The sequence below is a fragment of the Seriola lalandi genome, unplaced genomic scaffold, assembly GCF_002814215.2.
Source record: "Seriola lalandi dorsalis isolate HSWRI2012SDOR001 ecotype SW California unplaced genomic scaffold, Sedor1 jcf7180002054864, whole genome shotgun sequence".
NCBI lineage: Eukaryota > Metazoa > Chordata > Actinopteri > Carangiformes > Carangidae > Seriola > Seriola lalandi.
The window spans coordinates 1,658,608-1,674,959 of NW_019525417.1; the positions used below are offsets into that span (position 1 = coordinate 1,658,608).

A 16,352-nucleotide genomic window follows, 5' to 3' on the forward strand; every position below is an offset into this window, starting at 1 on the left:
TGCTGAGATGGACAGAGGTGAAGAATTAATCTCCTCTGAACTGATGTCTCTGAGTTAAAAGTGGGAACAGACAGAAAGAGCTTTCTCTTGTCCCTGCAGAGTCAAGGTTGTATCATGTTGTGTTGTGACTCAAGTGTTTTATTTTCTAGTGCATTGACATTTTCAAAAAGCTGTGAACCTTTAGCACATTCACAGTGGAAAATTACGAAAGTGGATCAAGTTAAACGAAGGCGGGGTGTCTGAGGGAGAATAGCAGCATAAAACATTTATTTCCACAATGATTACAGGGTCTGTTCTTTGCCTTCAGGTGTTCTCAGACTGGACGTCAGGACTCATCCACACCGTCATTTACCACCGCATCACTGGTTTCGTCCAAGCATAATTATAGTTTTTCCTTTTCTAAAAGTATTTTTCCTGCTCTTCCATTGGCTGTGAGGAAACAGGGTGGAGCTGCGATCCGGAAAGCGCAGCTCCATTCATTAATGAAGGAGGTTAATAGGGTAGGACTGCACCCACGGCTCCATGTGTTTGGAAAAGTCGTGAGGGATTTTTTTTTTTCAACAAACACTCACTCATCTCCAGTTTCGTCTGTGCGCCATTTGTGTCGGTAATAGACTACTGTGCCTTTTTCTGTCCCGGGATCAGCCTGTCATGTTCAGTCGCAGCTCCAAGAGGAGAAATTCCACCAGATCGGTAGGTAGGCAAGACAAAGTTGTAGGTGTGGTGGTTTCCAAAGCGCGTGTCTCCACTTGTTTTTGCGGTTTAATTAAACAATACGCACGCGACATATTCTCATGTGTTGTCAAGATTTTTTCCCCTGTTGCTAAGAGCATCATGTTACATCTACTCTGTTATGATAACGCACCGCCACATGCCTCATTAACAACACAGCCAGGGAGATGACAGATATGTTTTCTCTGTTTCAGGCTTTACAACTTACATGAAGACCTCCATTTAAAATATGTGTGAAATTGGCACATTGTTGTGTTGCTTTGAAAACCATGCAGTAACAACAAGTTTTGCAGTAGGTGAAGTAACACACAGGAAGCCCCCAGTTAGCCACCGATACTCTGACATTTAGAGCTCCAGGCAGTGTCTGTCTGAATGGGGGAAAAAAACTACTTTATCTGCAGCTGCAGGCTGTGACACATCATCTTCTGTTTGTGTTTTTTCCCAAGCTGAACCCTGCGGATGAGCCACAGAGAGGACAGCCCTGCATCACCTGTGGAGAGCAGTGTCCAGGCTTCGCCCTTCACAAATGGAGGTAACAGCATCGCTTCACTCCATCGAGCGAACTCTCATTGATTCCCTACACAGCTGCTTTCCCCTCACATGTGCAGATGTCTCCATCCCATAGATAGCATAACAGTCACTATTTGTGGTCTGATGCTTATTTTCAGAGGTGAAACCATTTATTATTTGCTGCCCTGTTACAGTGGCATGTAACCAGCTGATTAAACCACTAGAAATTTGGCAAAGTAACCACTCAGCATTGTGATATACAATATAAAGTCTAAGGTTCCTTCTTCAAGTAGAGGAGCATTGAGAAGGAAAGCTTTCAGAGCCTTGGTAAGTTGAATAGAATCAGCCATGCACATTACTGTGAAGGAACCATTGTTCTGCCCCTGTGTGCTCTAAGATAATAGTTTTTACTGTAAAGACCCTTCATACAGCAGGGAGGATTCACGCCTGCAGCTTCCACAGTCGCTCTGTCACAAGTGGGAGGATGTAAAATTGCTTATTCTTTGAAACAAGCCGTGTATTGTAAAAAAAGAAGTGTTCCTGCTATGAAGTACAGGTGGTTTGGGTTAGTGTGGGAAAGAGTGTGACTAATGCGTGCAACTCTGTTTGAGGAATGCAATACACAAGACATCGCATATAAGGAAAGCACTGAACACTGTTAGTTTATTAGTGTCAGCTGATTCTTATGGCCACCTATCACTCTATTAGCAGTACTGACTTAATGGAGATGTTGTGATCTACACCACTGTCTCTTTACTGCGTAGTGGCTGCTGAAGCTCAGTTTGTGGAAACAACAAAACCCTCAAGCCACGTTATGCACTGATTACAAATCCGACACTGTAATTGTGCAACACAATAAGCTGCTTGAATCGGTCCATAGAGGATTGGTTGGGGAGGAAAGGTCCGAAATTAAAGCCTCCATTAAACTTAACAGTGTGAGGAAAATGTAACAGTTTAATTCAGTTAATTTGTTTTATTAACACCTGCACCATCTGTAAGGGCATGACTTCACTCTGTAGTACTCAACAATTATTTCTAAAAGTGTTTTTTTTTTTCTTTTTCTTCTCATAAATAGAAAACACATAAAACTCCAGTATTTTGGCAAAAGAAGAGTCCACCAGGCTGGAGCCAGCTTATTCAAAGTTAACATGGCAGCCAATGCACTTTTCTCTTCTGATAGGGATCCACAATAGAAGGGGAGGGTCTGTACCGTAAAGACCATCCAGCCTCCTTTGCTGTAAAGTAAACTAGTGCAGGGGCAACCGCCTGCTCAGGAATGCAGCCTTTAATTACCCGTCTTTGCAGTCTCACAATAAAAAGTCAACTTTTTCCTGTCCAACAAACTGGAATAAAACATCGTCAGTGGACACCGAGTAAAGGAGCCCGACTTTGTGTGTGGAGGCCAAAGCCTGTTTTATTGCTCCAGCCAGTCTTTGTTGCTAAAGAGAAAACTTGCCAATTTCACAGAGAATTTCCTGCATCTTTCTCAGGCAAAAATAAAAGAGTTTTCATGCTAATTTTAAAAGGTATGCCAGTAATGAGTGTTGTGGAATGTGGTGGACTTGAAGTGACCTTGAGGTTAGCGATAGGGAGATGAAGGGGCAGGTGCTCCCTACGTACTGTCTCCACATACCAGATGCTGTTTGTTTGCTGTTGCCAAAGCAAAACAACAGTTTCAAATATATTTGGTTTCATGGTTTAAACACATATACACTGTTATATGGTGCATGTAGATTGCTGTGTTCTTAAACTCATCTGCACTCTACCAGGCACAAATGATCTTTTGTCCTTGGAGATTTGAGATTTGGATGAGTTGCCATGGAATACTCCCAAGTGATGCTAATTAGCAACTGGTAGCATCCCAACATACTAAACAAAGATGGTGAACATGGTAAACATTATACCTGCTGGCTTGTCATTGCGTGCGCATGTCACACTGTTAGAGTTAGCATGTAGCTCAGCCTCACAGAGCTGCTAGCGTGACTGTACACTCTTAGTCTCTGCCTTTTTCTTGTGTGACCCCTTAAAAGCGATCAGAGTCTACGTTTGTCCCCTTACCACAGATTAAATGTGGACATGAGCTCAACCGAAGCTTCATTTTCCTTTCCCGGATTGTATTATTTGAAGGGACAGACCTTATCAAGCATTTACAAGAAAAAGCAGAAAGTAAAGAAAATTCTATGGAAAAAAAAAACAACATAATTTTGTGTAACAGAAATAGCCTATAATAGGTTTTCTCTTACCACTTTAATAATCTTGGGGCCCTGTGATTAATTTTCTTGTAAAGAAATTCCTCTGTTAGCATATTTGTTTTTACTTTGGATTGCATTGTGTGATTTTTTTTTTTATTTTTTATTTTTTAAATGTATTCATTTCAGAACACCATATATATTTTTTCTCTCTCATGTAGTTCATGCAAGTACGTAGACGTGTTGTTTGTCAGAGTCACAGCTAGGAGAGTTGAGCTCTCGTGAGAATGCATATGTTACAGTGAATGGGCCTAGGCTACACTACACACAGTACCATTCTCCACACTTTTTACATGTGCTTGTCTCAGAATTCACTGAAATATTGATGATTCTCTAAATATTCTGCAGCTGAATAGCACTGTTTTTTTTCTCCTCTCTTCTTCCATATTACGTCTCTATAAGATGTTTCCAATAAGCTAAGCTCCAGGGGGTGTCTCAGGCTGATCTTTTATCGTAAGTTGACTGAGTGTGTTGAAGCATTTCCCATTCAGAGTGAACAGAGGAGCCAGTCTAGTGCTGGGTATTTAAAATCACCCAGGCCTACCAAAACATTACCCTCAAGAATTTTGTCTGACTCAAATGCGAACGATAAACCCAGTGTCTGCAAATATTAAAATACAAGACTAGGTCCAAACCTAGTATATGGTGGGCCACGTTTTGTTTGCATTCTGCCTAGTGTTTGCAACAAGTATGAAATATTGACTGGAACATGGCCCCTTAAGACTACATGTTAACCAGCAGTCACTTCCAAGCCATTTTCTAACTGCTGCTCTGCATTCCTAAAATCTTTTATAATCGAGATGTTGTCTCATAAAATCACCATGCACATGAGTTAAAGACAATTGCTGTGCTGAGATTTCAGCTAAATTTACTTACAAAATATGCTCTGAGAGAGAAAAGTAGAAGCTTATTCACGTCAGCTGCAGTGCAGTCAGCATAGAGAGGTGTGCCTGCGTGGAGTAAAGCACAACCTTGTGGTCGCGGGGCAGTGCTGGCGACTGTCTTCTACGGAAAGTAGCTAAGGTTTGTCTAAAAAGTCACTAAATGCTTTTCTGACAAAAAAGGTCATTACAGGTGTCTGAAAAGTTGGGAAATCTAGCGATAAAGGCTCTACTCTGGCAGCACTGCCTTTAAACGCTCTCCTGATGACGTAATAGAAACTGTTTGTGCCAAATCATTTAGAAGGCACAACGACCGATGGGGAAACTCCAATACTCGGCCGGCCAACCAATGGTGTAACTTCTGACTTGGCATAACTTTTGAGTTGTCCTGCTTTATGAAAGAAGAAGGAAAAAAAAGTTGGCCATGCCAGGTGCTGTAAATCTTTGAGTGCCGCCGTAAAACACAGTTCTTCTTCGGATGTCTTTTGGCAGTTAGCAAACAGCTTTTTGGCGCGTTACTGCCACCTTCTGGTGCACGAGCGCTGTTAACTCTCTTCACATTCTCATTCAATGTTTAACAAACATTTAGCGCAATCATGCACAACACTGCTTCTGACCATATAACGTGATTACAGATTACAGAAGCTGAAATAATTAGTCTATACATGGTGTTTCGTCACATCCTGTGTGACAGAAATTTCCTATAGAGTGGCTGCTTCTTTAAATTGAGAGAAACCAGTTCATGGTTCATGCATCTGGGTGGTTGTCCAATGACCACTTCCCTTTTAGAAATGTGGTTAGCATGACTGGCTTGGCTGAAAGGCTGGTAGGACACCATTCTTCTCTCAGCTCATCTGAGGTGGAAATTGCTCGCTCTCCTCACCCTGTTGCCTGTGTGACCTTGATGTGGGTAGAAAAGCGATGGATGAAAGAAGAGTCTCTCTTACCTGGCTGCTTGTGTGTAACCCAGTAAGCTGAGCTGACTGCTGTTGGCAGGTTAGGTATAGGAGTAGAGACTCTCCTTGCACAACATGCTCCTTCTGAATTATTAATACTTGCCTTTGGCTTGATTGATTTTCTTTGTGCTAATGAGACTCATTACCACGCTTATTAACATGTGCCCTGAGTGTGAATGTGCTATCTGATCCTGATCATGTGACCCTCCTCTTCATGATGCATGTGTGTTTTTAGAGCTGTGCTTTTTTTTTTTTAAAGTATATTTTTTTGGGCTTTTATGCCTTTAATGGACAGCACAGTGGAGAGTGACAGGAAACGGGGAGGCAGAGAGAGAGGGGGAATGACATGCAGTGAAAGGCCGTCCGATGCGGGATTCGAACCGGGGCCGACTGCAGCGAGGACTGTAGCCTCTACACATGGGGCACCTGCTTAAACCACTACGCTACACAACGCCCCTAGAGCTGTGCTTTAAAGGTTACACTTGACCTGTTGTGTGGGGTTAGATCAGTTCAGACATGAATCAGACTAGAAAAGAGGATTTATGCCATGAGGTGTTGGCATTTACTATTTCTTCATTTCCTCTGGCCAAGAGCGCAACATAAAACTTCATTTAAGGCAGCAGGTTTAGTTCAGGTTTTGCCAGAGCTGGACAAAGCTGGTACTTGTATGCAACAGGGCCTTAGCTGAAACTTTAGCTGGCGAAAAGCAGCAGTGGTGAGGGGGTAGAAAAGGAGGAAAAAAGGAGGATGGTTGCTTGCAGTAGAACAAGAGGGATTTAGGTTGAGTTTTAACCCGGCCTTGAATGGCTTCCTGACGTCTGTCCCCTCGGTAACCCAGTCTGATCTGCATAACAGAAGCAGGCCCCGCTATTCACTGTGTTAACAAGACGGCCTGGCAAATAAAACTGTCAGGGCGACCAGGCATATGAATGGGAGCTGGCTATTTCGGCAGAAAAAAAGGAGACTTGAGGTGAGGGGGGAGAAAGAAAGAAGAAACCATTGGTGGTCAGTGTAACACAATAGAGACTTTAGCAGATTTATCACTAAAGCCGTGTCTGGGTATTGGCATGGAGATGGTAAAGCCTCCTTGCTCGACAGTTTCCAAGGATGAAAACACTCCCTGTCCTGCTGTCTTCTCCCTCCCCAGGGCTCATTTTGGTGCAGAAAGCAGCTGTGGTAGCACTCATATAGGTCAGTAGGCAAATGACTTCTTAAGTTGGGCTTTTTATTGTGTAAATGGTGTGGTTTGTCTTCATCATTTAGAGGAGATTTGTTTTGAAAGGATTATATTTTGACAGGGCCTCGGGGCCATGTGATATATGAGTGATGTTCACAGATAATGCTAACCGAGGGAGCTCTGAAGCCCCTGAAATAAATCATAGTTTGACCTTTGGGTTCTCAGACAGTGTTGGGCTGAACTTGTCCCTTCCCATGTCTCTCATTTCATACTGTTGTTTTCCCCTCACCTTTTCTCCAGCTCTTTGTCTCTTCCTCATCTTCTCATCTGCTATTTCTCCTTGTTTTTCCCTCATCTCATTCTACCCGAATCACCCCATACTACCCAGGGATAAATACACCAAACACAGTATTTGATTTGACTGTAATGATTCGGACTCTGTGAGGATTACGCATGGCGGTCACGGCAACAAAGATGGTGTGCGCACTGAGGCCGGCTGAGATCCTGAGGGACCTGTCGGTCAGCTGCTGAATTCCAATGAAATCCCGGCATCAAAATTCCAGAGAGAGAGACTGATGTGACACAAAAACACACACAGAGGTCACAGATAGAGAAAAGATCACAGCTGAATTCCTGTAGTATTCTTCATTTCCTCTCTCCATGTGGGGGTTTTAATAATGAGCACAGGTTTAAAAAAAAAAAAAAAAAAACACACAAGCACACAATCCACACATCTGTTCTAATTTTGACAAATTTTTTCCAGCGCCTTTAGCAAGAGAATACACTGTGATTCCTAGGTATCATTTTATTAGACATTCTGAATGCATGCTCAAACAATGATAACAACCCAATTTATTGCTTTTTCAGGCATTATATTTTTTGCCTCTTCTGTTTGATTTGGTGCGATAGAGCTGCATTGTTCCGAATGTTTTATTGGCTGGCTGTGTGTTTGTACACTCTATCAGGAGAGAGGAAATGATCCGTCTCATCTGGTGTAGATGCAGCTTGTAATTATGCTTGTATGATGCAGATGCTGGAGCCAGAGACAAAGAGAGCGTCCATGTGTGTGACTGTTTCTGTTTGTGTATCCTGATATATTTGCTTAAATGTGTTTGTGTGTGTGTGTGTGTGTGTGTGTGTGTGTGTGTGTGTGTGTGTGTGTGTGTGTGTGTGTGTGTGTGTGTGTGTGTGTGTGTGTGGTGCATTTGCCAACAGAGTAATGGTGTCAACTTAATGTTTTAAAGAAAGATGGATGTGTAAGAAGTGAGCTATAAGGTGCGGCAGCAGGTGGTGTCATCTCATCCACCAGGTGGGTTCTGGATGTGTAACAGGAGAGCCGCTGAGGGGTTGGGTTGCTTTAGTGCTCAATGCTTGTAATTGCTTTTGTAACTTGCTGTAGCTCCTGTATCATTAGTATTGTATGACATGTTTGACAGCCTATGGACTCCACACAGCAGCATAATGTAGGATTATTGACTAGGTTTATCATTCATTTAACCCTCGGGTGAAACTAAATAGAAGACAGTATTGTAATGTGGTTGCTGTTGGCTGTTGTTGAGTTCACCCTTACCACTGTGACTATTTTTTAGTGCTATTCATGCTGAGCTATTTAAAGGTCACTGTGTTGGCACAGCAGTATAATTAGTGGTGTCTTTTGGACTCTGACAGTTGTGTTTTTTAGCTGTTGTGTTTTTGTATTTGCCTCCAGTATCACCTCCAGTTTGTACTTATGACTTATCCCATCTATAGATACCAGATTTTTAGTCAGTGTTGAAGAGAGGAGACTTGGCATTTCCAGTGAAGCGTCAGGAATGTTATCATCACATTAACTTTCTTATAAGCAGGTTTTTTTTTATCATGTTAAGCCTACTCTGATTCTCCAGTCCAACTGCTTTTCCCTCCCAGATCCCATAGATTTTGAATAATCTCCTCTCCCAGCATCTTGTTTACAAAAAATAACTCTAAATTAATAAATCAAATTAAATTCTGATTTATCAAATTAAGAAAGTAAATGACCCATACAAGCTGTTTGAAGGGAGCTGAAGACAGCAGGAGGCAAACATTTCCAACTTTGACACAAATAGCAACAAGGTTCCCCAGTTATTCCCAGGTCCCAGATCAGCTGCCCCTCAGGAGACCAGAAATTTAATTTGATGTCATTTGATTTTTGATGGTAACATCTCAACCATCACTATAGGGTACAGTTTTTGAAAGAGGAAAGGAGAAATGTTAAATAAGTAAGTAAATAAAAAGCTACACTGCCATAGTAAATGAGCGCACATAACGGCCCAGAGACATTTTACAGATTTTCCAGTGTAGGAACGGATAAACCATACTGAGCATCCTGCTCTTAAGCTATGAAGCCAACTGATAAAAATAACCATCCACATTATGATCCCTAATCAAAAAAAGAAAAATCTTTTCTCATTTATCTGAACAAAATGCATCACTGTACTTAGGCTGTAACAAAACCCCACATACACTTAATAGAGATTTATTGTATAGAGCAGCTGTGCAAGTCAGTGTAATGTTTTCTGGCAGCCTCTGTAATAAAGCCAGTAGCTTTACTCTGATCCCCATCTTCAGTATTTTTTCTGCTTCTTCCATCAAGGTCATCTCTAACAGGTGCTCATGCATTTGGATTAAGAGCGATAGGCATCAGAAAAGTCCTTTTAGTCCCTCAGAGACGATGGTATGCGTGCGTTTTAACATATTGTCATTCATGGGGATACTGTCTGTGTATGAAATCAGTCCATTATGTCTCACTTATTTAAAACCATTCAAACCTCATAAAAGTATGTATTCAGGTTAATCATTGGTCAAACCATCATTTAATGTGGTGTTTTCTTTCATGCTTGACTAACTGTTTCTGTGCATGTTGGCCACTTTCAGCATGGATGAGAGGTATTAGTAATGGTGGAAGAGGCAGAGAGGGAAAAAGAGCGTTGCTGACATACATGTAACTGCATCAAAGCACAATACAACATAACTGAAATTAAGTGTAAAAATTATCTAAATCACGCCAACTGTTTTGCACAACTGTGGCGTGCTTGGCTCTTGCTGTGAACTATCATAGCATGCTTGTAGCTTTATACCACTTGTAGCTAGATTTCACCCGTCCTCACATTAGCAAACCTCTGTAATTCTCCGTGACTTGTGCGCTAGCGATGCTAATTCACCCCGATTTTTTGCCCTGCTGCTGATCCATGCCTTAATGAAGGCTTAGCGTGCTAAGCTGCCTTTGAACTGTCACTGAAAATAAAGAGAGGCAGGCTCACCGCTGTCATACGCCCAGCAAGTTAACATTTACAGTGCTCTGGCCTACAATTCCAACCCGCCCACCCCGGTTAGAGAGTTAATTCATGTCATCATGGCCGTTTCTCCGGTTAGGTTACTCCATGCCCTGTAAAGTTACAAAATGAATTTTGCTCTTTGTGCTTTGAACAAAAGCACGTCTTTGATCAATTCTATAGTTCAGGCTTTTATTTACTTTATGTTCCCTAAAGCATATGTTGCAATCAGTGGTAACACACACAACCCCCCTTTACCTCCTCTTTTTCTATCTCTGTCAACCCACATACACACAGTGACTAAGGAAGGTGTAAAACACATTATCACTTGGCCGAAGCAGTTTTCATCTTTTTGTTAGAGCACACACACCTGCTCACCTTCATTCTCATTCAGAGAGCTCTCGTTCACGTCCTGTCGTGTGAGCTCCGCGGTCGCCCACTAGGTACACAAGCTCTCAGCAGCCAAACAGCTGCAGACCAAATCCTGGGTTGCTTGAAAACACTTAGTGGATTAGATTTGTCTTGGAATCATTAAAGCCTCCCTCACATCAAACTCTGATTTCCTCAGGGGCTTTATGAACAAGGGGGTTTGGCCTAGCTCTGGAGATGTTGCATGCTTGTCTGTTGGTGGAGGTGTCGAATTGAAGGAGATGGATGTGGGGCTGCTACTAACGGTTATTTTCATTATTGATTAAGAGTGGTTAGTGTATAAAATGTCAGAAAACCTGAGGTCCTCAATTCCTAAAGATTCAGTTTTTTATATCAATTACAGTGATAAACAAGACTAAGATGATTGATCAGTTATCAGAATTGGTAGTGATGAATTCTCTGGCTGTCAGTTAACTGACAAATCAATTCAGCTATAGAAAAATTAAAGGGTGATTAATGGATGAAGTTCAGGAAATATTTCTTGTTTGCTTTTTTAAAACAGTTGCACTTTTTCACTCTTAATGCCACTTGAGTTTCCTTTATGCTTCGCGCCCTCATAAACCTGAACTCATTCATTCTCATTCTAATATTCGCTCTGTATCCCCGCGTCCATCTCTGCTCACTAAACCTTCATCCCTGCCCCCCCTCCTTCCTCGCTGCCTCCATCCATCCATGCATCTCCTCATCTAACCAGTTTAAAGAGCCCAGCGCAGTGAGGTTTAAGCAGTGCACCACTTCAAAGATCTCTTTGATTCTCTCCTCCTCTTATTTTATCCCCCCTTGTTCTCTCTGTCCAGCCACCTGTTCCCATCCTGTGTGTGTGTCTGTGTGTGTGTGTGTGTGAGCGTGTGTGTGTGTGTGTAGGAGAAAATCCTTGATCAGAGCTGTACCAACATCAAGGTTTTCATGTGTTTGGAAGAATTTCTCAGTGGTGGTGATTTTGGGGAAAAGGGTGCCGTATTCTATGTCAGGAGCTGCCAGTAGAGGTCACCATCGTACAACAGCAAAGTAGCGTGTCATCTTGCTTGTCATCCTTGTATCATGGGCTCACGCACAACTGATGAACAGTTTTTAGATCTGAAAATCCTCAGACCTCCAGTACTGTATGACACTGGAAAGAAATCATCACTTTGGTTATTAGGTTAATCTCATACATGTAAGTTAGGGAGATGTTGACAGTCACTATTTCACTGTCCCATTACTTTAATGATGTGCCCTATTTTCATTACAGACTCAAAATCCCAGTGGAACCCAAAGCCTCATTTGTCCAAACTGCAAAAGAAGAGGTTGATGACTCTGCAGTGTTAAATTATTTGATTGGTTTATTGATTCAGCCAGCCTGCTGATTATTGGTTGGCTTAAGTAGCACATTGACCTGGGAGAATTGACTGCTGCTGTCTAATATTGAAGGAAGGGTCCAGACAGCCACTCCATCAAACAGCAGTGAGGAGAAAACACAAGGCTTATTTGCTGTATAGATGTTACGTTGTGATACCTCATTTTGAAAAGTGTGTTTGGTGGAAAACAAAATGCTAAATGTGTGTATTGAATTTTAAAATATCAAGACTATAGCAACATATCATGACAGCTTTGACCCTTGTATATTCCTCCTGTCTCTCTCCATCTCTTTCTGTCTTCCTCCTGTCTGTCTGTCTGTCTGTGTGACTTGTCGTCATCTGAGGTGTGGGTGAGGTGTCGTCTTGGTTCTGCTCACAGTTCTGCATGAGTCAAGCCTGAATCTACAAGTGTGTGTGTATGTGTGTGTGTGTTTGTGTAAGTATCAACAGCGGAGAGGCTCTTAAGTGAAGGCTGTATTTCACGGATGAGAGAGTATGGCTGACTCTCAGTGCCAGGCTGTACAGGTATCTCTCAACTGATCTGGGTGCAGCAGCGAGAGTGGAGGGGGACAGGAAGCAGGAGATGAAAAAAAGCTCTGAAGCATGGCCAGCTTCCTCTGACAGAGGCCTGAAGTAACACATTGCTTCACTGAGTCTTTAGGTCAGAACAAATGCATACAACCAAACAAGAGGATTACTATTCATTTTAATGGTTGTGGCTGTGCTCGGCGATGTTCAGGTGTTCTGAAACAGTTCAAATCATTTCTAAGATAACAAGCTGCTCCTTTATGGCTCCTGTCATAGCCCGACCATTTCTGGATTTTTTTATAGGAAAGTATCAGTGTTGATATTTGAGATTTTAAGTTGAGGGTGTATAACAACCACATTTTGATGAGTTGAATGAAACTGAAGAGTTTACAGCAAGTGGTAACCTCCAGGGTTGAAGACTGAAGCCAACACAGAAGTGCCAAAAACTGCAGTTCCTTGAATGGCCACATGGCTCCAAAAATGAGTCATTCCTCATAGACTCCTGTGCTAAACTATATCTATAGCTGATTTTCTCCTACATTACAGCTGTACAATGGGTGAACATTTATATAACTTACCCATTTAAATTTCATTGAGCCTTAAAGTCATGCATAATTGAGGGTGGTGGCCACTTTGAGTTGGCTAGCTGCTTGGTGTCTATCCGCTAGCTGTCTGCTAGGCGTCACCTCAGGTAATTTGAGTCACTGAACGTGACTTCCCGGCTGTGTTTGTGGTGCTGGTGCCTTTCTGAGGATCCTTGTGGTATCGTTATAGGAAAAGTCTGGATTACTGAAATCATTGGTATATGCCATCTAGGATTTCTGAATCTCTGAAGAAAATCAAAATTCATCAAGTAGATTTTAAGTGAAAACTTAACTTGGTGGAAGAGCTGTAGGATCAGACAGGGGATCACCAGGGTCAGTAGGATTCATCCCCCGGGGACCGTGAATATCTGTACCAGATTTCAGCTGAAACATTTGCCAAAAAAAATTGGCCCAAGTGGAAAAGTTGAGGAATGTCCAAAGTCACTTGGATCAACATTGCTATTTATAGAGCCATAATGCCTAAATATTAAACAAACCTATCTCTTTGGCATTCATCTACTGCAATTTCTATTTTCTTATCAGCCAACATATATGTAGATACTGATATATCGGCCGATATTAGCCGGTGTCTGTCTAGCTGTAGTTTTAACATGCTCTACATTTTAAAACTTTTTAAAAATGTTCTTTCTGCACTACTATACAGTTCAGAATAAAAAGAGAGATAAACATGTAACTAACATCCCAGGTTGGATTTAAACACAACACATTTTAGATCCTTGGAGCATGCTGTAGCCAGTTGAGACACGAGGATGTGAAGTACCTTGACGAGTACTTCTATGGCCTGTGTGTTGCGAAGACACAGCGTGGGCACGGTTCACAGGCACAGACATTGAGTCATTTGGATTAAGATGGATGGAAATGGGAGCCAGTAATGACAGTTACCTCAGCGATCAGATTTAAGCCATCATCACCCTTATTTTACAAAACCGTGTCTCTGTTGCTGCAGCTTAAACTACTTAGAGCTCTGCATATTTGAATGTTGTATTCAGTTTTCCCTCTCTCACCGTCTTCTCCATCTTTCTTTATCACTCATCTGGCCAAGTTTATTTGTGCAGGTTGACCGGTTGCCAAGGCAATGAGAGTGCTGTAAGTTTGCCTGCTGCCTTGACAACAGGCCAGACAAGTACTGCACTATCAGTATGACAATAGCAGCAGAGCAAATGAGGATAGACAGAATGAACACATAGGGGAGAAAGAGAAAAAACGAAAAAAAAGAAACAAAGAGGTCGGTGTTGCTCACTTGACGTCAGACTTTGCACAGTGTTTTTCTCTCTCCTTGTGGTCAGTATTACAGATAAGATAAGGGCCGTATGATAGATCAGATACCCAAAGAAAATTAAAATTGCATTGTTTCTGTGGTTGTTATTGGCCATGGTTCACTAAAATATTTTAGTTTTCCATGATGTGAGGGTTGTTTCAAAAGCTTTTTGACCCTCACTAAGAATACAATTCTGTGGGAAACACTGCACTTTTTCTTCCTGATGAAAAGTGTCAAATTTAATTAGGCTAATTATCAAAATCAGATCACCATTCAGTTGTTTTAGCACAAATAAATCACAGTGTTGTACATGAGACTAAGACCATCTCCTGGATTTGATACAGATGTCTAACGTATTTAAAGTTATCAGTTCCAAACAAAGTGCTCATTTGTTTCCAGTTTAATTTATTTTGGTCTTTAGTCAAATACATACTCTAATCAGCAGGATCTTGTTGTTTGCTAGATACCAAATAGTTTGCATTTTTGCCAGTGACATTTGATTAACTTCCCCTTGTGAAACATAAAGCAGACACAAGCATCAAAAGAATCAAAACCAGACCTTGGTGGAGTGCAGCACTTTGATACATATGTAAAGAAATGTCCCTGATTTATTCTTCACTGAGCAGCATGGCTCTTAAGAGTGCTTGAGCCGTGGAGGTATGCCCTCCATTTGTAAAGTTTGAAAATCTTGTGAAACCAGAGAACAGAGTAACTCACCAGCAAGGTAGCCTTTCTTTGTAAACCCCCTCTGTGATTTATTTCTCAACCTGATATGCTTGTAGTCAGAGCTAGCGGACACACCACAACAATTCTTGAAATTGATGTTGAAAGAGCTCGATATAGCTTTGACTATGACAATGATACCCGACACTGGGAACATATATGGCCTAGTAGGTTAAGTTTTTAAAAAAAGTCAAATGTGTACCTGGAAATGTAATCAAAATCAGGGCCAGCAGTCCCACCTTTGACTTTCAGCAGTGCATCATAAAATGATTCGCATGAACAGTGTGACTATGTCACACATTATTCTCAAGGGCTGCTGTAATGCCAGTAATGTGCGATCACACTGTCTGTTCTTTCGGCAGCGTCCCAGGACGACAACTGTCTCCTTGGTATTCTGTCACGTAACAAAGCCACAAGTAAGCCCGTGTTATCCTGTCCAGCCATGACAGTAAGTGGGACTTCCCTTCGATGACAGCGTGACTGCACAGTCCAGAGGTAGAAAGCAGAGTGAGCTGATCTGTTGAATCAAAAGGCCGTTGTATGCATGTCAGAGGTCAGCTTTTAACCAGCAAATCCCCCTTTCTCCCGTCTAATCCTCTGCCCTGGGGTTTTCCCACACCACAGGGCTCATGTCGGACTAACCAGAGCGCAGACAGATAGGCGTGATGTTCTCCCAATATCCTACACAAGCTGCAGACAAGATACACAAGTTGTCATACTTCCAACAATAGCATAACTCTGGCTCCAACTTGCCCCCTCAGAACTATTAAAAATAAATGAAGAAATCAGTTTGACATTATTATTAATTACGTTACTTATTTATGATGTTCAGTGCACGCACATGGTGCACAGAGATCTAGTGGTTTGTGTGAAGGGGGGTGAATACAGGCCCAGCAACAACTTTGTGCTTTAGGAGCCACTTCTCTCTAGTGGTGGTGATGATCATCAGTCCACATTTGCTCTAACAGAGAGTCAGCAGTTTAGGCCAGTAAAGCTGACTGGACTTGCTTAGTCAGGGAGGCTAGTGATCTGTGCTGTGTATCTCTGCATTCCTTAACAGTGTGCGTAGCTTTGCCTCATTCAACCCCCTCTGTGAAATAATGTGGCCTGGGGCGTACACAGCCAGCCTCACACACACACGCACACACGTGCACACGCACACACACGCACACGCTCTCTCATCATTTCCCCCACAGACCGAAACGCTCTTTTGGTGTGGAGATCAAAGACTCCAATATTTATAAGTGGTCTTGGGGTGTAATTTGTTTCTCGTTTGATTCTGACGAGACCATTCCCGTCTGCCCTTTTATTTATCTATGTGTTTATTTATTTATCTGTTAAAACCAAACCTCTTCTTCCTCATTACAGCTGCTTCAATGTCCTCGCGGAGCAGGAACTAATTGACATATAATGAACGCTGTGAGAGCACAGTCGAAGTGAAATGTAAATTGTTTGCCTGCAGCTCTGGTGATGAAACAGGAGGAAGACAGATTGGATAACCCGCAGTGTATGGAAAGTCCTGTTTCCTGTCATGTGGGAACACAGAGCTCACACTGCCTGAGTTCAGGCCTGTATATTTTTTTATGGCACATTTTAACTCCCATCTGGTTGGCTTATGAGACTCTCGGCTTTGTTTGTTTATCTTCTAATGTGTTTTAAGGCCGTTTTCATCTTCGT

At 42.0% G+C, this 16,352-nt stretch overlaps 1 protein-coding gene across 1 annotated transcript in view; it reads left to right on the top strand.

Annotated features, from left to right (window-relative positions):
- Positions 1 to 545: 545 nt before the first annotated feature.
- The window catches only part of prickle2b (prickle homolog 2b), an 85,118-nt gene continuing 69,311 nt past the window's right edge, over positions 546 to 16,352 (top strand). Inside the window, exons 1-2 of the mRNA XM_023427836.2 lie at positions 546 to 693; positions 1,179 to 1,264. Coding sequence (XP_023283604.1) covers positions 652 to 693; positions 1,179 to 1,264 — 128 coding nt within the window. The 5' untranslated portion in view covers positions 546 to 651. The remainder of the gene's footprint in view (positions 694 to 1,178; positions 1,265 to 16,352) is intronic.